Here is a 25025-nt window from a genome sequence, read left to right as displayed (position 1 = left end):
TATTAACATTTTGGGCACAATTCAGAAATTCTCACTTTTGTGGTTGGCGGAGTATTCAGAGGATAAATGCAATTTTTTTGTGATATTTTATTGATGTCACCTTTCCTGCTCCATCCTCATCTTTAGTGTCTCCTCGTCCGAAACTTGCATCTCCTCCAGCCGCCATTTGCTGGAACCTTTGCGATCCATCCTGTCGTCTTTGCGGTGCTTCCCAAACCTGAAAATGTCCAAACACGAAAACCTCTTCAAGCAGAGAAACTGCGACATCAATCATCAAACCTCCAAACAACCTTCACAGTCAAACCTTGTGAGCATCAAAATAGCATATTGTCCCAAGAAAGTTTTATTTGTGACATTGCATTCAAGTAGACAGAGAAATGAGTGGCATAAAGGAGATAAAGACCGTCTCTGAAGGCAACACCTGACTTGATTACATAACACAGAAGGATGGCTGGTGGATGGATGGACAAATATTTGAAGTTAAAATTTAAGGACAGTCACAGAGGACAACTGGGAATTCAGCAGACTACCCCTAAAGGCAAAAGCAGACACAACAGATAGCTAGATATAGAAACAACTGGATGGATGGATAGATAGAATTGAAAGACATATAGACAGACATGCAGACAGACAAAAATAATGGAAAGAGATAGACAGAAAGATAGCTTGATGTAAAATTGACAGTCCTTGAAACTGGTACTTCAGATTTTTATGAAAGAACACCTGACAAAAATAGATTTGCAGATAAATGAATAGATATGAGTTTATAAAAAAACAGACAGCATCTACATTATGTTACCTGAACATGTCTCCAAGACCTTTCAGCATTCCCTTCTTGGCTTTTCCCTTGTCCTTGTCTTTTTCTTTATCTTTGTGTGTGTCCCCCTTCTTCTTGTCCTTGCCACTTTTGTCCTTCTTCTTGTCGTCTTTGGCTGTCGCGTTGCCGTTGACCATCGTTGCCGTCGTCCTCTCTCCGCCCGGCGACAGCGGCGTCAACTCGGCCACTGTGGACACGGAATCTCGACCTGAGCGAGAACTCTCCTCTGTGTCTTCCTCCACTGCAAGACACACAAGTTCATGTTTTTACCCTGGAAGCAGGACCTTTCCAATGACCATTGTGCAGGTACTATGTTAAATGTGTAGTTCTGGGTTGAAATGCAAATCCTTGCTAGTGGGGTAGTACTTTTGAGAAATTCAGGACGCAGGAACAATTTGTGTTGAGGGCTACAGTACTAATCTTATCTTATTCGGTATGGGCGACTCATCATCATCATCATTATATTGTAACTATTTATCTGCCTTTTTCTTATTTAACTCTTTGAGGGCCCATTGACATCAATTCTTATCCACAGGAACACAAACGATGAGCCCAGCGAGGGTAACTGCCGTTTTTGTTTTTTGTAATGTGAATACGCAAAGAAAAGTCTGAGCCTTTTTTTTTTTTGGTCAAAGATTGGTGGGTGAAACCAACACATCTTCTACTGTTGATTACTGTTAAAGAGGAAACTTAACTTTTTTTTTTTTTTTTTGTAATAAAAGAAGTGAGAATAATCTTTCATTAGGTAGTTTTTGTTTACAAAGTCATAAAACACAATATTCTCTGAGCCTTGGAGATCAGTCAGAATGTTTTAAATTGGCTGGCACTCAATAGGTTCTCTTTCTAAAATGGTTGGCATTGAAAACGTTAAGTAGCACTAGTTTTGCTGCTATTATCCAGTCTCAATAAATGATGGAAAAAGTCATTTAATTCAAAAAGTAAAAATGTTGTCTTATCTCAGAAAAAGAAGTATTTCTTCAGTTATCATGAGCTAATTTAGTCTTTTGTTGTTGGTCAGTTCATGCATGTATTGTACAACCTATGGGAACACATTTTCATACCATAAAAGTGTAAACAGTGCAAGGAATAACTTGAGTCAAGAAGTAGCTTGAGGCTGGGAAGTAACTTAAGAGTATTTTGTAGCAGCTTGAAACTTCTATCAGGAGGTATGTTAAAGCCGGGAATTAAAAAATAACCTGTAGCAGAAAGTAACTTATAGCAGGAAGTGACGAGGTAGGTCAATAACCTAAAATAAACTTACAAGTAATATGAACCAAGTTGTAAATTGGGGTAAGAAATAACCTACAAAGTCATCTTATAAGTACCTTGAAGTTACAAAGTAACCAAGAAGTGCACAAAAAATGTGAACCACTGCGTTACATGGTTGGCAGGGTGATGCTAATGAAGCTACGAGCTAATGGCATTCTTTCTGACTCACAAACGAAACCTAAACAGTTAGCTTCCAGTTGTTAGCCAAGATGCTATCACACCCATGCGTCACAATGCAAAATGTCAGGCACGAGCCGGCAAGTTACGTGGTAACCGAGATCCTCGCCGGGGAACGCTGACCAGCGGGCCGCCCGCTGTGGAGAGCGCGAAAACGTGTGATTGGCGGCACAGAGACGCGTAGTTTCAAGACGGATGTCTTACGGGTTTCCATGCCCTCGTCTTCTTCCTCTGCGGCGGCTGGTCGGTCGTACGACTTGTCGATGGCGGCGCGGAAGCTCTCGTTGCAGCCACGGCCCCGGATGATGCGAGGGCGAGGGCGATGGAAAGGAAGGTCGCTGTTGAGCGTCACCTCGGCAACGGCCGTCTGGAGACTCTCCAGAGAGCTGGACTTCTTCAAGCCCAATGACGGACCCACGTCCCTCGTGGACGAACCTGATTGGAACAAAAACACATTTAATAGAATGCTTCTTTTAAATGGATTACAATAGTTGCATTTTCTTCTAAGTGAAGAATAGCCTTTTGTTTTTGTCTTTAAGAAAACATATGTTGTATATTTTTCAGGAAAAAAAAATCCAGAGAAAAATAGTGAAAATTGTCAATAATTGACACTTCCTTAATAAGTGAATAAGCAAATACTGAACTGCAAATATGCAGTGCTCCAAATGTATTTACAAATATAAGTAATGTATTTAGTCTCATAAGACTTTTTTTTAAGAAATTAGAATCAAGTAAGAATCAATTTTACCTTTCAAACTTTCATATCATGACTTTTCTTTAAAAAAAAAAAATATAATGAAATTTTTTTTTTTTTTTAAGACCACTAACTAGATTATTTTTTTTGGTAACTTTTTTTGTTAAAATAATCTTTCTCATAGACTACTCTTCTTCTGAAACTTTATTTTTTTTAATTTTTTTTTTAAATAAGCCAAATAATATCAAGTTTTCTTGAAAATAAAATACGTTTTCCATAATTTTCAACAATTTTATTTTTTAAAGGACATTCTTGTAATGTTGAGATTTAAAAAAAAAAAAAAAAAAAGAAAGAAAAAGACCAATGGCTTATTGCATTTTTTCCCTCATAAAATAACATTTTCACTATAAAGAAAACCTGCTTAATTCTGAAAAGATTTTTTTATTGACAAAAAACTCCTTTATTTTCATAACTGATGATTCAGATTTTAATTTTCTCTAAAAACTTTCCAAATGTTTTTACAATATTTTTTCTTTTTACTTATTTGTGTCTAACTATAGCTATTCATAAAAGATTTCTTGATATATATTTTTATTTAATTTTTTGTACCCAGAGCAGCCGATTGTGCGCTTGTCTGAAATCAAGACAGCTTTTCCTCTAAAGGCTGACAGGTGATTTGAATGCATTCTTGTGCGCTGAGTGAAACAGTCATGAGCTGTTAAGCAATTACAACATTTAATGGATTTAATTGCTTGTCTGCCTCATTTGAAGGAGTTAAAAAAACACTTTTTTGAATCATTTTTTGGCCTACCTTTAGATGCTTGTCATCAGCACAGAATTTTCATGTTCTTCATTTTACTGCCAAATTTTAGTTGTTACCGGCAGAGTATAACTGAACTTTCGTTCATTTGTGACAAGTTGCTTGTAGATGAGAAGGATAAGATTAATTTAAGGACTTGAGCGGTTGCAAACTTGGTTGTTGTGTGTTAGGAAGTCATGCAAGTGATGAAGCCCACAACATAAAGATAATACTTCAACAATCCCATATTGATTGATGTGGAATCCCTACCAAACGCTGATTTTAAACATGTGACTTACTGTGTATGGGGTGATGCTAACAACATTTTTGTATGGTGTGTTGGCAAAACATTTTAACACTTATTTGTACTGTATTCAGTTTATAGCCATCTACTGAGCATGTCTAATTCGTGACTACACTAACTCAGCACAACATTCATGTCCTTTGCCCTTAAACCCATATCTCACTGAGCAACACTGTTTTATTGACAAGCTTCCTTCAGTGTTGCAAAACGTTGCAAAGATAACTTGCCGCACCCTCTCAAACAGTTTTCTTTTTTTTTATTGTCACAATTAGATTCTGAACATGTTCAGAATTTCTCAGAGACAAGAAAAACGGTTTGAGAGCATACTACTACATGTCTACTTCGACTCGTGCTTCACCGACTTTTCCAATTACTATTATTTTTACAACTTTCAAACTTCTACTACTACACTGGATACTACAGCATTCATGCAACTCTTTCTACAACTTCTGACAGTACTTTTTTTTTTTTAGCATAACTTCAAATACTACGTCTATCCCTACTATTTCCTATTCCTACCTCGTCAACAACTACTGCTTACTAATATTATGACTAATCCATTCAACTTCTACAAGCATAATTTTTACTTGTATGTTTACTTCTCCTACTTCTATTACTTTAACAACAACTACCACTATTCGTACTTTTACTAACGCTACTTCTATTACTTCTACAACTTGTCAAACTTCAAGGCTAGCAGCCCTGATTTCTAGTGTGTTTCTGTCTCATATGGCGATCCACCTTTGAGGTACTTTTTACTTTGACACGCATGACAGACGAGAAGCCAGCTGAAGGTCATCCATGCCAGACATCCATGTCACGTCTTGTTTGGTCTCCGTCAAACAGAGCGTGCATTATTTACGAGCGTGATTATTTTAAAGTCACCCCAGAGGAGACCTAAAATCTCATAAAGCAAGTTTGGGTTTCAAGCGGGAGGGAAAAATTCACAGCTGCTTTGAATAAATACGCACGACAACTTTTATCGGCTACACTGTAGCTGTGATGATTGGAAAGGGGACATTGGATGGAAAATTGTTTTAAAGTTTACAAATTGTTGTGTATGAACTGCCTGCCCACCCATCGAGCGTGAAATTTAACAACCGTGTCAATATTTTATATGCATAATTCTGAAAATGTGTTTGAGAGAGCCCTTCTAAAATGTACACCACTGTGATGTCACAATTTGGCCAATTGATTTGACACTAGGCTGGATGACGCTCCAGAGCCAAAGAAGCACTTCGGCGCAGCAGCTGAAACACGCCTCATCAATGAATCAAGCCTCATAAGCGGAACTGCATTAGCATTATCTTTGAGAATAGCAGCATTATAATGTTTGGCAAAATTGCTGATGTGGGCGTTTTTGTTTACCCCAAAATGTAATTTCAGTGACTTGCTAACAAAATGCAGCACGCACCAATGCAATGGAATGTGCTTTATGTTTTCTTTGGTATAGAAGCAAGCAGACTGCCATACAGCGTCAGCCCACTGGCTGTCAATCAAACCAAGCCGGGTTCGCCATGGGCCCACTGCCTGAAACAGAACAGCCCCCTAAAACAAACCATTTTCAACTACAAGGAATATGCTGTAAAAGTGTGTCTCTAATTTGATCTCAGTGGTATGTTAACAAAAACATGCCACAGAAATATTTTTGATACATCAGGGAACCGTTTTAAATTGTGCGGAAATTGCAAAACATCCCCTTTAACATGAAAATGCTCGCATTTGTCATCTGCATAGTTTTACATCTCGCTTTTTCGATGATCACGACTCTCGTGGTGGAGCGTTAGTGTGAGCAACGATAATTAGCGAGCGACTCCGCCGCCATTAGGTGGCCGAAAAGAACCCGGACTCGACAGTGATGGATGACGCGCTGTCAACGCGCCGCCTTAAACGAGGACGGAGCACACACGCGGCGTAATTAGCCACGCCGAGCTCATCTGCTGCTAAAAAAAATAAGATGAAATCTGCCGTCTTTAACGGTGACCTCAAAACCGAACATGAGCTATTGTGTCTGCTCAACAAGCGGGGAGGAGGGGAAGAATCAATGAGGTTCTTTCTCCAACATGACAATAATTGATGAATGTTCAGACTAAATTGGTCGAACATTGCAGAGATGCACATCTCATTATTTAGTGGACAGTGCATGATATGTCGCTTGTTGCAATCTCTGAACTTATAGAACTCAGGATGGGGGATGTGGAACCTTTACCTGGCCAGAGAATGGGGTTGGTTGTAGTTTAACTCAATTCATTCCCAGCCATTTTCACAGAAGCAACCCCCTTCAGTCTGTTCTGTTTTACTGGATTTTGACAGATTTTGCAAGGCCCACACATATTATGTTCTATTGCTATAAAACCATGGAACCTACCAAAAGACAGATTAAAGTCTCTTATTTCATCAGGAAAAAACTGTTTTACAGCAATTAGCATATAACTAAGTTTAATCATGATTCATGTGACTGGTGAAAAAACTGGCAAAAAGAGCTTGTTGCAACATGGCCTTAGAATATAGCTAAGCTAAGTTTCATCATTATTCCCAAATATGTTTAGAATTTTGAGTAATGGAGCTTTTTTTTCCCCAACATGGTCCTGGTTAATCATCTTTGGGACACTTAAAACATTTAAAATATAACGTATTTATACGTTTTTGGGAGCAAATGAGTTAATTATGACATTGGGAAAAAAAATTTTTCCAAAAACTTTGAATTGTTGGCATGTTTATAATCACTCTTTGACATCATTTTATGCTGCTGGTTGCTATGGCTCACCAAACTCACACAAAACAACCATTGGATTATCATGGTCAAACTTAAAAAATAAATAAAAAAAACAAACAAACAAAAAAAAACATTGGATTGGCTGATGTTGATCATTATTATTTGATGATGTCACTAAAATATGTTAATTTAGTCAAGAAAGCGCTCAGGAAGACGTTAAACAACATTTAATTGGTTAACGCAAGTTGAACTTTGATGCAATTTACATGGAAAAAAGCTTCTTTAGCTTGCATATTAGGCTGCTGCTATTTCTTATTAAATTCAAACAGACGAAAAACAAAACACCAGCCTGTTGATTGTCGTAATGAAGAGATCATCGCCTCATAGATACAAGTAGCCAAGACAGTGCGTGACATGCTTTGTGCTGAAAATTACTTGTTGAGCTTAATTCAAAATTATTAATGAAAACACTGCAATTCATTAAGCTCCCCTCATTGTCTTTTGTCAGCTGCTCAATTCAAGGGGAAAGCAATCAATCACAGATGACGGCTCGTGCTCAGAGGAGATCAACGCAACGGGGCTGCTGAGGATCTTTCACAATAAAAGATGATATTCGGAGCGTCACAAATGTTTTAATGTTTTAAATAAGCACTTGCGACGGTCTTTGAGGCTACGTTAGCATGTAGCGCTCCCTCTCGCTACTAGCCTTACCTGTGCTGGCGTCAGGATGAGGGTTGAGGTTAATCTCGTCGGCTACTGTTAAAGAAGTGGAAGACGGGTGGGAGGGAGAGGGGGCGGACAGGGGGCAAAAGATTCGGGGCTTCAGTTAGTGCTCGTCACATTCCTCATGCAACATCCCGCCCACGGCAAACATCACAAACGTCAGCAAACGTTACGGACGGGACGCCATGCCAGAGTAGCGGGTGAGTGCAAGGATGGCTGGAGGGAGGGATGAGCATGGATGGATGGATGCGGTTATTATTGTTATTGATGATAATGATGATGGGAGAGGAGGAAAAGCCATTTGGGAGGAGGCGGTTCAAGGAGAAAAGCGGTCGAGCAAACTCGAGATTTTGGGTTAAAGAGGAAGAGTTTGGGGAGGAAGAAGATGACGCACGCATAAGAGGTTGGGGAAAAAAAGTTAGCTTGGCTCGGTTTGGATCAATCATCTACAGCACTTTACAAGGAATGCTAACCCCTTTCAGTAGGGCTGGGCAACATTGGCCTTCAAAGAATTCCATTTGCAATTTCAACTGATTTTTTTCCCCTCATTTGCTTAAAAACGCAAATAGCAATTGACAGGAGGGATGTAACAATAAGGGCAATATCGTGATATTGTGATATTAAAAATATCGTCGTAGTCATGTTCACAATATTTAAAAGGAACACATCTGTTAAAAAAAAAAAAAAGTCAGGTTTAGTGGCTATTTTATTAGTGCAATTTAATTTTCATTAGGGATGTTTTGTCCTTCTATGTTTAAAATCTATGCTAATTGTCAGATGAAGGGAACCTAATTTGCTTGTGAAGCAAGCAATGTGAGCTTGCATTAGCAAGTAAGTGTCTCAATATTGTTATTAGAGATTGTAGATGGTTTATATGCATTGTTGTTATGTACAAAAGCACAATATTGTGCTTTTTTTTAGTACGAGCTCTTCTTTTTACAATATTGTGATCTTTTTTTAAATATCGCCAACGCCCCCACAATATCGTGATAATTATCGTATCGTGACCTTCATATCGTGATAATATCGTATCGTGATGTTTGGATATCGTTACATCCCTGATTGACAGCACTTGTGTCACAATTCAATTGCTGTTCAAAGTTTGATCTGGGGTCACCAATATGGTGGCCTTACACCAGGTTGATGACCCCACAAGGACCACCTGATTAGCCTATGGGCCTGTTTTAAAATGAGCTCAACGGTGGTGGGACATTGTGATTTCCTAGGAATGGGATTTGCAAATGTAAACAAAAATCTACATGAATACAATACTGCATATTGATGTTTCTTTTCTTGTAAAATTATTGTTGAATTGTGCAAAACCATTTCAGTTAATTCAATTACATAATTCACTCCCAGTCTTCCCAGTTTGATAATTAATTAATAATTAAATGGCTAAGTAGCTCCTCTTTAATGAATCACCCAGCCCTACTTTCTTCACCTCTAAGCATGGCTAAAGCTAATCGTTGGCGTGTTTTGAGTGTGAAGTGTAGCTACCGAGATCCATGCTCTTGGACTTGCGCGTCTTGATGATCTCCAGCTGCGAGGCGTCGCCAAACTGTTTGGTGCGCTTCTCCGACATGCTCTGGCGACCGAAACCTTCCCGCTGGAAGGCGGCATCGGCGGCATTGCTCTCGTCCGCAATCTGCGAGCTGGGAAGCAAAAACAAATAAATGTTGCTCACCAGGGCAAGGGAAATTGGATTTTAAAAGGGACGGATTGTTGATGATATTTATATATATATTAGGGCTGCACAATATATCGAAAAATATCGATATCGAGATATTGGCCCATGCAAAATGCATATCGCAAAGACATGCAATAAATTTCATGTGGAATTTTATGCTTTTATTTAAATTTGGTCAGTCAGCCGCTAACTAAAATGTGCACCACAATCCAATAGTTGAACATTATCGAGAGGTACTTACAATTAATTAAGTAAGATTATATTGAGTTTGCTTATTTTGCTGCATGAAAAAATGCAATTCTTTCATTGGATAATAAAAATGTCATTTCTTTAGGTACATGTTAAAAATCACAATATCAATATCGCTATATTCAATCAATCAATCAATCAAATTTTATTTATATAGCACCTTTCATACATTTAAATGCAACTCAAACTGCAGAACAATTAATAAAATTAATAAATAAAATATAATAATAAAATAAAAATAATCAATAAATCAAAAAAATCAAAAATAAAAGAATCAATAAAAAGAAAAAAAAAAGCCATCCCTCCCCCCCATATCCCCATGATCGTACCCACAGACACACACGCAAACCACAACATGGCGGGGCACAGAAGAACCCTGTGAGGAAAGGCACCCAGAAGGAGTTCATCCACACTGAGAGGGATGACGGCCAATCAGCATCCCAGAGACCGCCGGCCGACAGTGACCGCAGTCCGCTTCATATAGATTGACACAGCTCCCAGGGGGCCAAAGGGCCCCTGGGACAACCGCTCGCTTGCAGGAGAACTCATGGCTCCCCCATGAGAAAACCCTGGAGCTAAAAACTTATAAATGAAAACCATTTAAACATGAAAACAAAACAACTCAACTCAGCATCTATATCGCATATTGCATGATTTCCCAATATTGTGCAGCCCTAATATATATGTAAAAAAAGAAAATAAAAATAAGATCTTGTTTCATTTAGAAATAAAGTAGCTAATGTTCATTTTTAGATGTTATAGTTATTATTTAATAAAATAAAACTGTTAATTTAACAAGTATTTGTGTGTTTTTTATATATTTAAAATGCTGACTATAATTATAAAATAATATACACGTATTTTAAAATGGTCATAATTTAATATTTAATATGATAAAATTAGTAATATTTTTAATTTCACTAATTTATTTTATGCTAAAATGGCAACCTAGGTACAATAATTAATTTATTATGATAATTTATATAAACTTTTTTTTTTTGCTAAACTGTTAATTTATATACAAGAATTAATTCTAATTTTTACTTTTTTTTAAATTTTAATTTAAATAATAATTCATTCTCAATTTGGCTAATAATTTAACAATAAAATTTTTGTTTAAATTACCCCTATTTTTGTTTTTTTATGCAAAATTGTTACATGAAATACAATAAATGTATTTTACATGCTATTTATATTTAATGTAATTATTATTTTTTTCTACTATTTTGTAATTTATGTAAAATTGTAATAAAACATTTCATGCTCATGTTTTATTTAAAAGAAAAAACATCAACTAACCTATTGTTCCAACGACATTAATAAATACGAATGCAGGAAATATGACAAGACTGACGATAACATAAACGTCTTCCTTTGCCACCTGTCCTCGGGAGCGGGGATTTCTTGCGCCCAGGCCGGCGTCACGTCGGCGCCGCCCCCGCCGACATCGTCGTGGGAGCTGGTTGACGATTGGTCGGACAGGTGAGGAGGGAGGAGGGGCGGTCCGTCTTCCTCGATGATGACCGTGTCGTCCTGCGGCATGTTGACGGTCGGAGAAAGCTGGTAGTTGCCTGCAGAGCAGACACAGTTCGGCGTTAATATTTGGTCCGAATAAGAGCCGTCACTCATTTTTTGTCACGGGCCACATCATATTTATGGTGTCCAGCCATAGACAGTAAGTAAGTAAGGGTTAAAATGTTTTCCAATTTATTTCAAAGAAAGAATTAGAAACCAAAAAAATTTGCTTGCAAAATCTCATAGTTACAATTTGCCTTTATGGACCACAAAAAATGATGTTGCAGGCTGGATCTGGCCCCGGGGCCTCGAGTTTGACACCTGTGGTCTGAATGGAGAGACAGTGCTGATTGCTTGCTAAGCCTCATATAATTCAGGAACATAAAAAAAAAAAAAAAAAAAAAAAAAAAAAAAAGAGAGAGAGACTAGATTGGGCAATGTGTGGATGCTTTATGTCGATTTCTAACACTGAGAAGCTTGTTGAGAGCTGATAAAGACAACACGATTCCTTACAGAGAGAATTCACAAAAAGCCTTGAAAACAGCACCAGCAATGATTCACTCAATTATGATACGAAGGAAGCCATTCACACCAATTATGATAACGTGTGATTCTCTGCACTAAAGATGATTAGGTCCAATTACAATATGATACAATTCAATCCAAATTAGGATGCAATTCACTGTAATTACGATGCAATGGTGTTGAAACGATTACAGGTGACCTGATTACTCAGCAACTAATCGATTATCAAAATAATATTTTTCTTAATCAATTTGGTGTTTTTTTCACCTTGTTATACTTGAATTTGTCAAAAAATATACCCAGATTTCGGTAGTCCTCCATTATTTATTTATTTATTTATTTATTTTTGAGTGCCAAAAATATTTTGGTTTCTGGGTAATATTGGGCTGCTGAATACAAAAATGACATCAGTTTCTTTGAATGACTCTACTTGTTGAGATATTGATCTATTTGAAAATTGATTGAAAATTAATGTGCTTTGACAGATTGATAATTGACAGATTAATCAATTAAAATAAAAGCTTAAACTATTCTTGAGAGATGCAGTAAGTTCACTCTAGAGCTATCATAATTAATCAATTAAATTAACAAGTAATCTATTATCAAATTAATCAATAACTATTTTAAAAATTGAGTAATCGTTTGGAGCCATTTTTTAATTTAAAATTGACCAAATCCTCTGATTCCAGCATATCAACATTAATCATTCACTGTTTTCTGTAGTCCTTCATGAAATAAGATTATATTCTGTGTTTCATCAAAATCAGACATTTTCAAACATCTGTTTCTACTTTGGAAAACAATGACCGAACCAGTAATATACTAGTACATCAATTCCACCCCCCGCCCCGTTTCTTTTTTTTAATCGTTATATGAATATAAAGTACCAATCATTGATTAATACACAGTAATCAGAGGGGAAAATGCTTTTGTAATACACTTTAATGCAAAATTCAAATGAATCCGATTAGTCGATTAATCATTTGAATAATCGATAGATTAATCACTTCTAAAAATAGTCGATAGTGACAGCATTCCAATTCCAAAACAATTCACTCCACCATGCTCAATGACAGTCCAATTAGGACAAAATATGCCTTACTTAACTCAAATTCCGATACGATGTGATTGACTCCACGGATGCAATAAAATTCTGTCCCATTACAATCGGTACGATTCAGTTTAATCCCGAAAAGATTCACCTCAATAACAATGCACTGAGATTTCACCCCAATTATGATACAATCCAATTATACTAAACTACAATTTACTTAAATGATGATACAATACACTTTCCTCCGATACAATTCCCTCCATTCGTGATGCGATTCACTCCAAAACTCGGAAAAGACCGGTCGCTACTGCAGACACGGAGAGAATAGCTCCAAGAAAACGATCAGGAATAAAAGACAAAACCAAAAAAAGGCAGAGGGTGACATTTTAAAGCAAATAACATATTGGGGACGGCGGGTAAAGGCAAGGCGATGTGATGCGGGCTAATCAGCTTAGAGAGTTTGTCATCGGGCACAGCGGCGTTCCGTTGTCACAACAGCGTGATTAATTCAAGCTGCGCCCTACGCCGCAAATGAAGATAAAAACTTCCCCGCTGACTGAGGCGGGAAAAGAAAATAAGTCTGCGCTCTCTCCAGCCCAAAAGCCGGCCTTAAAACCCCTCACTGATACACACAGTGCAAGACTTTATGGTTAATCTCCACTTCCAAATGAGATGTGTAGTTGAGGGGCTTTAGGACCATGACGCCCCATGCACCAGCTTCACGGTTGTTTGTTTTAAAATGGGGTTTTGGGGGATAATGACTGCTTGCACAAAATATTTACGTCAAATTGGAAAATCATACACTGATGAGGGGTTTTGTAACACATCGTACGTGTTGCGTTTCTTGTGTCACATCATAACTGAGTGAATTATATTTTCGTATTTGGAGGGAATCGTGTCATCAGTAGAGCAAATCGTATTGCGTTTAAACCCAAGTGACTCTTATTGTAATTAGAGTAAATCATTCTATTGTCAAATTTAAATCGTGAATGGTGAAGTGAATCGTAACTAGGGATGACGATAATACCGGTGGCCGATAATTATCGGCAATTATAAACCTATTTGACGTCATACAGATAAACCAGATCATGAAGACATTTGCCGATAATTATCAACCAATTTGACGTCATACAGATAAACCAGATCATGAAGACATTTGCCGATAATTATCGGCAATTATCAACCAATTTGACGTCATACAGATAAACCAGATCATGAAAACATAATTATCGGCAATTATCAACCAATTTGACATCATACAAATAAACTAGATCATGAAGACATTTGCCGATAATTTTAGGCAATTATCAACCAATTTGACGTCATACAGATAAACCAGATCATGAAGACATTTGCCGATAATTATCGGCAATTATCAACCAATTTGACGTCATACAGATAAAACAGATCATAAAGACATTTGTCAATAATTATCGGCAACTATCGACCAATTTGATTTCAATTGTATTCAAGTTAATTTGCAAACAGTTACCGGCTTACTTATCCGTTATCGACATCGGCACTTTCTAAATGATTGCTTTATTGGTATCGGTTGAAAATAGCATTATCGTGCATAATCATAACCTGAGTGAGTGATCATGTATTGCATCATAACTGTTCGTATTGCTCACCTTGAATGAGACTCAGCTTGTGTGCCCACATTCCGTATAAACGTAACATATAACCAACTCCAGCTGATCCTCCGCCACATGTGCTCTGTTTTTGTTTGATAGCGTAAATGTGATGTGGCGAACATGCTTCTGCTGCAATCTCGCCGATAAAAACAGATACAGCTAACTGGTTACTTCCAATTTGAGGCTGCCACCAAAGCGGCCCATTTACACAAATTTTGGGATGCACGTTCATCGTGAAGGGATGCATGGAAACCAATTCTCCTTGCTGTTCCTCATATACATCCATTTTACATTAGGAGGAGAACATCCATCCCTTGTGGTTTAAACCACATTTTCACTCAAAGGAGTATTTTAACGCATCAAATGCTACTGCTGCGCTCGCCACAGCCTAGAAAGTTAATAAAGTGGATCGATCCCCAGATAGCAGATTCCCCCCACCTTATTAAAATAAAAATAATAATTAACTCATTCACTCGCAGCCATTTTCACGGAAGCATCCCCCCTTCGTTCCCAACCATTTTACTGGATTTTGACTGATTTTGCAAGGCCCACAAAATATTGTGTTCTATTGCTATAAAAACATGGAAGCTACTAAAACAAAGATTGCTTGGTGCCTTTCTATCTGTCTGCATTCTGACATACGTATCCAGTAAAAACCAGTTAAGGCCATCAGGCCACACATTCTCACATGGGGAGGCTGAGCCGTTCGCCCATGTGGGCAGGCGGCCTAGACAGTATCAGTGCAGGGATGATTTTGAATAGATCAGTTCCTCTTCCGCGTACGAACAGAAGAGGGCTCCGCAGCTGTGTACTCGATCCTTCTGGCATCCAGTAAATATTTCAACTGAGAACATGCAGTTTTCTGGTTATTACTGTTAGTATAATATCGTGAGCATTAAGATACAAGAACCAGTGAAAGTTCTCACCCAGAACTTTACATTACTGTATGTTTAAAAAAAAAAAAACAATTAAAACAAATGAAGAGAATTTCATTCAATTCATTTGAATGGGGAAAGGTTCAAACCAACTGTACTTCCTACTTGACGTCAAGTATACGGCTCGGTTAAAACGCGAGACTAAATGTATTCAACAAGCTCCCTTCCAATTATGCAAAGAGCAGAAACACAATGAAGAGATGTCACTCTCACCTTTTTACGGCTCAATTCACAGCATCCTGTCACCACCTCCTTTTCCTCCAGTGAAATGTCAGCTATTGTTCCTCAAAAGATATTATTCATCACGTCTCAGGTGCTGCTTTTGTGAGCGTTTTGAAGAACGCGTCAAAGGCATAACAACGACCAAGTATTAAAAAAAAAAAAAAAAAAAAAAAAAAAAAAGATCAAAAGTTTCATGCGGTGAAAAGTGGCACCACAAAGACCTGCAAAACCAATAAAGATACTGTAATGTGCATGCCAGGCCACTAGACGGTGACGTAAATCTGTTAAACATATTCGCACAGGTCCAAAACGTCAATTTTGAAAACTCATCTAAACAAGAAAGTAAAACATCAAAGTATAATTCAGGTATGACTCACTAAAATTATGATGCAACACAATTCACTCCAATTACAAAACAATTGACTCAGCGACGATACGATATTATCAAGTCACCCTTTCGATGCTACTTACACCTTGAAGCGATTTACTCCAGTTTACTGCATTTATGATGTTATTTGATTTCTTTAAAATTACCCTGCGATACGCTTCAATACATTATCAATACGATTCACTCCAATTAAGATGTGATTCAGTCCAATCACATTATGATAAATATAATTCTAATAATGTCATTTATCAACTATGCAATTCACTCAAATTAAGGTACAAAATTGATATTCGAAGGGATTTACTCACAACACAATCTGAAAATAACTACTCTAAGTAGGGATAGATCGATTATCGGCTGGGCCGATTAAAAAAAAAAAGTATATATATATATATATATATATATATATATCTGATGGCCAATATAAGATCCATTTAAAACCTCAGAGAAACATTTCCTTAAATTTTCTGTTAAATTTAAGCGAGGCTGCTGACCCTGTAAACTCTCTCTACCTTTTTTGTTTGAAAGTAAAACCAAAGAGACATGAAATGTTAACAAAAATGTATTTACTGTAGAAAACAATAGACAGCTACATGATATTTACTTTTGCAAATTTTCATTTAACTTTCAACTTAAGATATACCGATGACTTTGGAGGTCACTGAACTTTTTATGAGAATAAAGAAAAGACAAAGATATCTATTGTCTAACATTTAAAGAACAACAACAACAACAAAAAAACAAGATTTTGAACATCTGAAAAGTTGATCAATAAGAAATTTTTGATAGAAATTTGAACAATTTTTTTTTGGACACTGATTTTTTTCCCCCCTTTTACTGAAAATGCATATCGGCTACAAATATCAGTCCTTGACTACTAATAATCGGGATCGGCGCTGAAAAAAAAACATCGGCCGATGTCTAGTAGTGAGTTTACGGAAGTTAGTCAAGCAGACAAATGCATCACACCAGAACTCAGTCACCATTTGTAGCTTTCCACAATGGTGGACAACATTACAAAGTGTAATACGTCGCTTTTTACCGACAGAAAAGTCTATTTAACGCTCTGCTTTGCGTCGCATTTTGTGAGTCAACATTCTGCTTTTCCATCCCAAACAATAAAACGTGACTTTGTAATTCCTTTTGAGTGTTTTTTTTGCAGCTTTGTCTTTGCTACAAATGCTCCCGTCTTGAGGGGAAACGCAATCCTGCCTCGATTTTTGAGCTTCTCCTCTAACTTGGGAATATAAAAATGTCTTGGTGGCCTTATCAGGCGTCCAGTCCTTGCACGCCTGCTGTGGAGCCTTTTTTTTTTTTTTTTTTTTTTTTTGGCTACTTGCAGTCTGAAGTGTGAACATTGGAAAAAAAAAGAAAAAGCTCTTTGCAGCTGAAGCGGTGTGAAGACAGCGCGCAGCAGCCTGCAGCTTAACACGTCTGGACTTTTACTTTGAAGGTCCAAAAGGAGCCTACAGGTGATTTTATTCTTGTGAAGACAGACATCCAGCTCCACCTTTTATACGTGGTCTACGCCTGTTGCCATGGCGACAGTGAACCCAGCGGCCCCCGTCTTGTCCTCTGGCTCATTTGTCAAGCATGAGCGAACCTCACCTATTATCACTTTCTGTCAGTCGCAGCTGAAGATTTTTTTGTTGTTTACATTCACCGCGTGTCAAGCGACGGGCAATTTGCATGAAAACAGAGTTGACATATTACGCGGTTGAGCGGTCGCTCGGAGGGAAACAAAAACAAAGGTTGGCCTTTGACGTCTTTCATTGACAGTTTGCTCTGTTGATGCGTTTTCATATTTTAATTTCATGCCACACGTTTGTCAGAGTGCTAAGCTTGACAGAGTGCATTTTCTATGGCATCCGTGTCCCAGGGTATCTTAACTCTTTGACCGCCAAAAACTTTTAATAACGTTTAGTAAAATAACGATGTATGCCGCCATAAATGTTAAGTGACATCAACTACTTTTTTTTTTAATATATCAGTGGTCAGTGCAACGTCCAGGTGCAGCGCAGCCGGGTCAATGAGTTGTGAAATCCAAAACACCCACTAACTATGGTAGCTGCTCGGGCCCTAACTAGAGCTGCGAATTACAATGAAACATGACGCAATCTGATGAAATAGAACGTTTTCGAGGCTGACATGAATGATCAAAGCCTTTGTAACATTAAACCTAATTTGAAGGAGCGTCACTAAATAAAAAATATTAGTATTAAAGTCACTGTTGTGGAGAAAATGTATCTTTTCTTTTCAATTTTCGCTCAATGTCACTCAAATAACCTATTTTCAAATGGTGATTACTAGGGGTGTTAAAAAAAATCGATTCGGCGATATATCGCGATACTACATCGCGCGATTCTCGAATCGATTCAATAATAGGCAAAATCGATTTTTTTTTTTTAGGATTCACACCTTAAGCATGGAAGAATGTTATATGAACGGAACATTAAGCCTTAATATTTTATTTTAATGCTGTTTAAACATGAAACAGATTACAACCTCTATAAGACTGAAATTTCAGATAAATAAATAATACATTTTCATATAAATCTTACACTCTACAAGCTTACTGATTAGTATTTTCTACATTTGAATGAAAAAAAATCGCAACAATCGACTTATAAATTCGTATCGGGATTAATCGGTATCGAATCGAATCGTGACCTGTGAATCGTGATACGAATCGAATCGTCAGGTACGAGGCAATTCACACCCCTAGTGATTACTAAAGAACGGAATAAGGTAGAAACATTTTTTTTCTAATGAAAGTATCGAACGTGATCTTTCATGTGGTACGCATGTTGTTTATGTAGCAAAAGAACACAATATTCTGTTTGCTTCGAAGTTAAAATGCTCGAAATCTGCTGGCATTGGGAGTTGTTTTTTAATAACATGTGGCAGTAAAAGAGTTAAGGAAGGAGTGCACTTTTTGGCACCATGTGTAGTGTTAAGGTACCAAAAAGGTGGCGTCAGAAACAATGGACTTTTTGGCATCTTTATGTCAGATTATTTAATGGGCAAAACTAGACTGAGTGCACTTGTTTTCAAGTGAGTGGTGGGGAAAAAAAAAGAGAAAACAAACCCCAGTGAGTTGCATCTCATTTTAAGCACTCAATAAACGTTTTCCACATCTGGTTAGTCAACGTGACCACATATGATGAAGTAATGGCCCAGTAACTGCTTGCAAATGCCGCCTGGGCTTTACTCGGTGGAAACGCAAAGAAGAGCCAAGGTCTTACCAACTGTGCGTGGCATCAAGCCTTGTCGGGGCATCAGGTTGTCATCCAGATCCTCCAGAGCGCCGTAAAGGGAGTGGGAGATACGACGCTCGTGCTCGTCCAGAGACAAAGAGTTGGTGCTCTGCTGAGGCCCCAGCGGACCTCCTGGTGCCTCCTAGCAAAACAAAAACACATTAGAGTCGGATTGTAAATGGAGTCGATAGCATCGTAACTTGAGTAAATCGGATCATACATTGGAACTGGATTGTATATCGACAATAGAGACAATCGACTCAAAACATAGAATATCGTAATTGGAGTAAATTGTATCACAAATAGAGTAAATTGTAGGTAAAAGAAGTTGTAAATTGAGTTGCTTATGTATCATAAATTGTTGTGTTGTAATTGGAGTGAAATGATTTGTATCTTAAATGTAGGGAATTATATTAAATGCAGTAGACATATCGGTAAATTATATCATAAATGGAATGAATCGCATCATAAATGTAAATCTTATTGCAAATGTAGCAAATCGTTACATTTCAAATTAAGTGAACTGTAAATGGAGTAAATCTTATCACAACAGAAGTGGAGTGAATCGTCAAAATCAAGTCGATCGTATCGTAAAAGGAGTAAATCTCATTGTTAGAGAGATTCCTTATTGTAAATGGAGTGAATCATGAATTGAGTGAACCTCATTACATTGGAATTGGAGTAAATTCTATCAAATGGAGTAAATCATAACGCATGCAGTGCTGTCACTATCGAGTATTTTTAGAATCGATTAATCTATCGATTATTCAATTGACTAATTGGATTAATTTTAATTTTGCATTAAAGTGAAAACATTTTTCCCCCTGATTGCTCTTGAATAACCATCATTGGTGGCCATGTTATACTTTGTATTCCTATAGTGATTTAAAAAAAATAAAAAATAAAAAAAAATAAAAAAAAAGGGGGGGGGGGGGGGGGGGGTTGGTGGTTATTGATGTTGTACTATATCAGTTCGGGCATTGTTTTCCAAAGTAAAAACATGTTCTTATTTTGATTAAATACAGAAACTAAAAAAATCAGTGAACAATTACTGTTGATATGCTGAAATCGGAGGATTTGGACAAATAGTAAACTTAAAAAAAAAAAAAAAAAAAGGCTCCAAACGATTAATCGATTATTAAAGTAGTTGTCGATTAATTGAACTCTTTGACCGCCAAAAACTTCAACTAAGTTTTTTATTTTTCCTGTGCAACGTCTAAGTGCAGCACTGTCTGTTCAATGCATTGTGGAATCAAAACCACTAATTATGGCCAGCAGGTGAAAGCATGTCTATTTTTTGATAATGTGTGGCAGTAAAAGAGTTACTAAAACTTGTCGATTAATCGATTCATTTTGACACCTCTAATCGCATGGTAATTGGAGTGAATTGCATTGACTCATAATTGGAATAAATTGCATCCTGCCATAAACTGAATTGCATTGCATGACAACAAAGCAAATAGAATCGTTTCTAAGAACAAATCGGCAATGTTTCCACACAAACCGGCATGTGTTCACAGCAGTAATGAACAGACAGCGGTATGCATGCTAATGCTAGCGGCGTAGGATGAACGAGGATGGATTTCCAATGGGCCAGCGAGCGTTCAGGCTTCTTATTAGCCTGCTAGCAAGCTGACGACATTCCTCTCAGGACTTGTGATGAGGCCCCACTTTAGCCCGACAAATTGACCATTTTGTACTCCTCTTATCCATAAACACACATTCCTGGATTCTGCGGGAGAGTGCATATGTGTGTGTGTGTGTGTCCAATGGATCATTGGCCGTATTGATTGGCTGCGGTTTGCTGCATTTACCGTCTAGACGGCGACAGCTGGAGCTATATGAGGATTAGCATCGTTGTGTGTGCCGCGTCACAAGCGATAAGATTCTCTTGGACTCGCTATCATTGTGTTGTCTACGCACCAGTGGACAAACAGCACATCCATGGCGAACCAGGGGAAAAAAACAAAACAAAAAACATTAGCAGTAAATCAGATATGTGACAATCCAACTGCAGATCAGGTATACCTGATCATTGCAAGCCTGATGTCATCGGCTGGCCGTCTATTACGATAATGTCTATGCAAACAACCACCTATGGTTTATCAATGCAGCTGCAGCATATCGGATATAAGTCTACTGACACTTCGACACAAACACCAATAGTAAATCCGGGGGGTCGGGGGGTTGGCGGGGGGGTTAGGCATCCTAGTGATAAATCGGTATCTGTCAGTGCAACTGCAGCATATTAAATATAGGAAATATCTTGTCAATACAAACAGATGACATTAAAATGGGAAAATCCATTATGTGGATTCTAGGGCTGAAACAATTAATCAATCAAATAACTTGAATAATTTGATTCTACAGCTGGGTGATTAATTAAAAAACGAAATAAATTAATAACACTGAGATTTAGAGCTAAAACTGATGTTAAAATTCATGACTGTTTTATTGTAAAATATAACTTTAAAAGTTCAAATGACTTGATGTGTCCTTTCAATTTAATTGCTTCAGCTCTTAAGCCTGGTACACATATAAGGATTTTTCAAATCTTAAGAGATTTTTTTATCTTTGTCAGATGCCACACATGAAAATTAAAAAAATCGGGCATTGAACAGCTTTGGTCGTATTGTTTGTGAGGTGCGCAGATAATCTCATCACAGCTCCCTCACAAACATAAAGATTATCATCTTAACACTAAAGATTCCAGTCCACCGTGAGAGACCTCTCGCATGATTATATGTGATCTAATCAAAAGCGGAAGGGGAAAATAATGTATTTATTTATTTTTTATTTTTTTGGGCCATCGCTACAGACTCAAACATGTGACACAAACTCGTCACGTGTTTGGTTATACATCATTTCCCACGGTTCGTGTATTCCAGTTTGCTTGATTTGCGCGATGTCGAACGGTGTCTCAGAAAAGGATCGCACGGACGGATGTGAAGTCTGACGGTTGTGAAATGCGTTCTTTGAAGTTTTATTTTCTCTTTTGTTTTCCCGGAGGGGGAAAATAATATGCTTGTTGTTTTTGTATACGTGCACTTCCGTATTTTTCAGTTAGGGTGCCTCTTGATTGGCTACATTCCGTTTGACCTCACAGTTGGTGGCGCAGGCGTAACTCGGCGTCCCCCGCCAATGTTAAGATTTTTGTCGTACATATTGAACATGTTCATTATTTGACTTTTTTTAGACCCCATGGAAACCCTGACGATTGGAACACTGAAGGTGGCTGCTTATTCTAAAAACAATCGGAATCGGCAAAAATCGAGATTGGCAGGTCAGACTTTTTAAAAATCGATGATTGGCCGGAACATTGTGATTAGTACCCCCCTAATATATATAGGTAATTGGAAAAAAACATCAAATGTGTCATTGAAAGTTGCCAATCACATCAATGGAACAAAAAAAAAATCAATAGAATCAATTTAATAGCTTTTCCATTTTGAGTGACAATGTCACAGAGATAAATTTTATAATGTGCTTATCATTGTATATCTTGTATCCTTTAAGTGGTCATACTGAAATGTGTTCCTAATATTGTGGCGCAAAAGACGAGGGTTCGAGGCTTTTCCAAGGCGCCGCTGTGTGTTGCTCTTGACTTGAAATGAGGTAGTTAATGAATTTGGCCGGCTGAAGTAATAGCGGGGAGGGGATGGTGGGGATGGGGCTGGCGGGTTTGAGTCGTTGGTGTGCTGGGGGGTGCGATTTGCTACGAGCACGGACAAGCCGCAGTGCAGCGTGTTGCATATTCAGACGGATAATTAAGCGGCGGGAAGGTCTGGATCCCGTCAGGCGGCCGCTTGGAGTTGGCTGGGATTGAAGATGGAATAAGGATGGAGGATTTGAGGCGGGGGTTCGCGGTCACGCGTGTGATTTATGCAAACATTTGCGATTGTAAATTGGCTCCTCGGGAGGCGAGCTACGGGCAGGAAGGTAAATAACACATGATTTGATTCTACATGTCAAGTGCGTGTCACGTGTGCAAAAAGCCTTCGCCCATCATATTACGCACCCGCGCTCCCCCGCAGGCACTTTTGGAAAGAAAAAAAAAAGCCTCTGGCTGCTGTTATTATTATTATGATTTTTGTCATAATACAATCCCTCCGGGGATATCAAACAATATACAGTGGTGCCTCATCTTAAATCCCCCATTGAAATGAATGGGAATGCTCTTAAAGTGCACTCTGGAATATTGTACTATAAAAACAGAGTAACATAACATATTATACAACATAACCTGACATATTGTAAATACGATATAATATATATTTTTTAAATTCCATTAATTAAATGGTCATTGTGCTCTTTCTAGTGTGTGCCCCAAGTATGACAGACATGATATGGATATTCTAAGTCATAGATTCTTCACAGAGGATAAAGAATATAAGCCTGTTAGTATTGCTATCTTTCCACATGTTCCACCATTTTTGCTTCGCCTTCAGACTTATTTTTACGCTCTTGCATTTGGCTGAATTACGTTGGCCTGTTTGACTGTCGCTTCTCTCTTTTGCTCCCTCCTCCCCGGCTTGGGGAGGGAGTTAGGTGTCAATGACTGAATTGGATACTGCTGTACATTTTGCACCAACTGACCGGGACAAGAGCTGAAGCAGGCTGCCATCTTCTTGTTGCTTTGGAGACTTCTGGTGTATCACTTCTTTTGGTGTATCAAGGCCTTTTAATACGCTCTCACTCTCTCTCTTGTATTTTGAATTTGCCAGGAAATTTCTACTGGGAGTAGCAATAGACTGAACTGTTCCAACTGCAACTAAATCAGCCGTACAATAGCTCCTGTCTCAAAAAACTTGTTGGTCGCTCATAACTCAGGGCACCATAATTTTGCCTGTTTGACACACATTTATGTACCGGTAAATTAAACTGAAAATGCTAAAATTTGTTTGCATAATCTGTGACAAGAAGATCTCTCAGGTACCATTTTCATATGAGGGGGAAGGGAATTTAAGTGTTTTTTTGGGGGGTTTTTTGGTCGGGGGGGGGGGGGGGGGGGCAGACACGAGAATAGCCTGCGGCGTCTCCTGCAGCCCAGTAGCCGAAGTGCGGACAAGCCGTCATGGTGCCCTTGAACCTGAATACATGCATGCACAAGCAGCTAATACACAATTACTTACGTACAAGTGACACACACACCTTGATATGCACCCACACACACACCACATGTTGAGTAAAAACAAAAGAGAGCTCCGAGCTTGAATCGGGCTTTCAATTAGCAGACGGGCCGAGGGGAAATCTAAAGTTTGGTTGAAGGAAGATGAGAACGAGGCAGCAGAGGAAGAGCGCCAGAGGCGCTCATGTGCACATTGGCAGCACGCGCACGCTCACATGCACACTCACAAAGCCAGCCAGAGGGACTCAGGTGCTGACACCCTGTCCAAACACAACATTGTCGACATGGAGAACACGTACAGTGCTGCTCACTTCACAGTAGGATTTTTTTTCTAGAGCGGTGTGCTGCAGGCGGTCCACCTTGAACAGCCTGGCAGCTTTGAGAAGTCATAAAACAACACTCACTTTGCTCTAAATAAGATGACGATTTCTGCAAGGTTAAATCAAATGAAATTTCAAAAGGACTTGTGAATGGAATTTTAAGTCAAATGGCAGAATTCAATCAGAATGTTCTGGAAAAATGGGAGCGCTCAGTTGAAAGTGCTGTGATGCACGTTACCCGAGTCTTCATTAAGGTATCAAGTCAAACACTTTGCTGTCAATAAGATCACATGCTCTCGGGTCTTAAAGGTCCCCTCATATGGAATGTTCACTTTTGTTTTGTTTTTTTACATGCCTTACCATAGCCTGACTAAGTCCCCAAAGTTGTGAAATAAACAACCAATGTTTGCCTTTCCTATGGCCGTTTGTATCTTACCTCAAACAGCACTCTCAAATGGGCTGTTTCAGCAGGTCGGTTTTACACATCACTAACCCCACCTTTTTCGGTTTTTCACGTCACTAGCTCAGCGCGAACTCCACCCTCACAATTTTCAACCCCTCCCCCCCGCCGGAGCAAACAAACAGCAGCAGCAGGAGGACAGCATGGTCCAC

The 25025-nt window shown here is 38.3% G+C and overlaps 1 protein-coding gene across 8 annotated transcripts in view; it reads right to left on the bottom strand.

Annotated features, from left to right (window-relative positions):
- The window catches only part of pard3ab (par-3 family cell polarity regulator alpha, b), a 160713-nt gene that overhangs the window by 32705 nt on the left and 102983 nt on the right, over nucleotides 1-25025 (bottom strand). For 6 of the 8 annotated variants that reach the window (XR_013284013.1, XM_077524867.1, XM_077524872.1 and 3 more), the window contains 7 exons: nucleotides 18954-19107; nucleotides 10817-11006; nucleotides 8997-9151; nucleotides 7488-7532; nucleotides 2468-2698; nucleotides 800-1058; nucleotides 101-217 (listed from right to left, as the gene is read on the bottom strand). Coding sequence is in view for 7 of the 8 variants with exons in the window: in XM_077524867.1 (XP_077380993.1) it covers nucleotides 101-217; nucleotides 800-1058; nucleotides 2468-2698; nucleotides 7488-7532; nucleotides 8997-9151; nucleotides 10817-11006; nucleotides 18954-19107 (1151 nt within the window). In the remaining variant the exon portion in view is untranslated. The remainder of the gene's footprint in view (nucleotides 1-100; nucleotides 218-799; nucleotides 1059-2467; nucleotides 2699-7487; nucleotides 7533-8996; nucleotides 9152-10816; nucleotides 11007-18953; nucleotides 19108-25025) is intronic. The other 2 variants (XM_077524879.1, XM_077524886.1) reach the window with 2 other exon arrangements.

Source organism: Festucalex cinctus, chromosome 1 (assembly GCF_051991245.1).
Source record: "Festucalex cinctus isolate MCC-2025b chromosome 1, RoL_Fcin_1.0, whole genome shotgun sequence".
In the NCBI taxonomy this organism is placed as follows: domain Eukaryota; kingdom Metazoa; phylum Chordata; class Actinopteri; order Syngnathiformes; family Syngnathidae; genus Festucalex; species Festucalex cinctus.
Note: the sequence above shows the minus strand (reverse complement) of the source record. Positions and strands in the feature narration are given on the sequence as shown.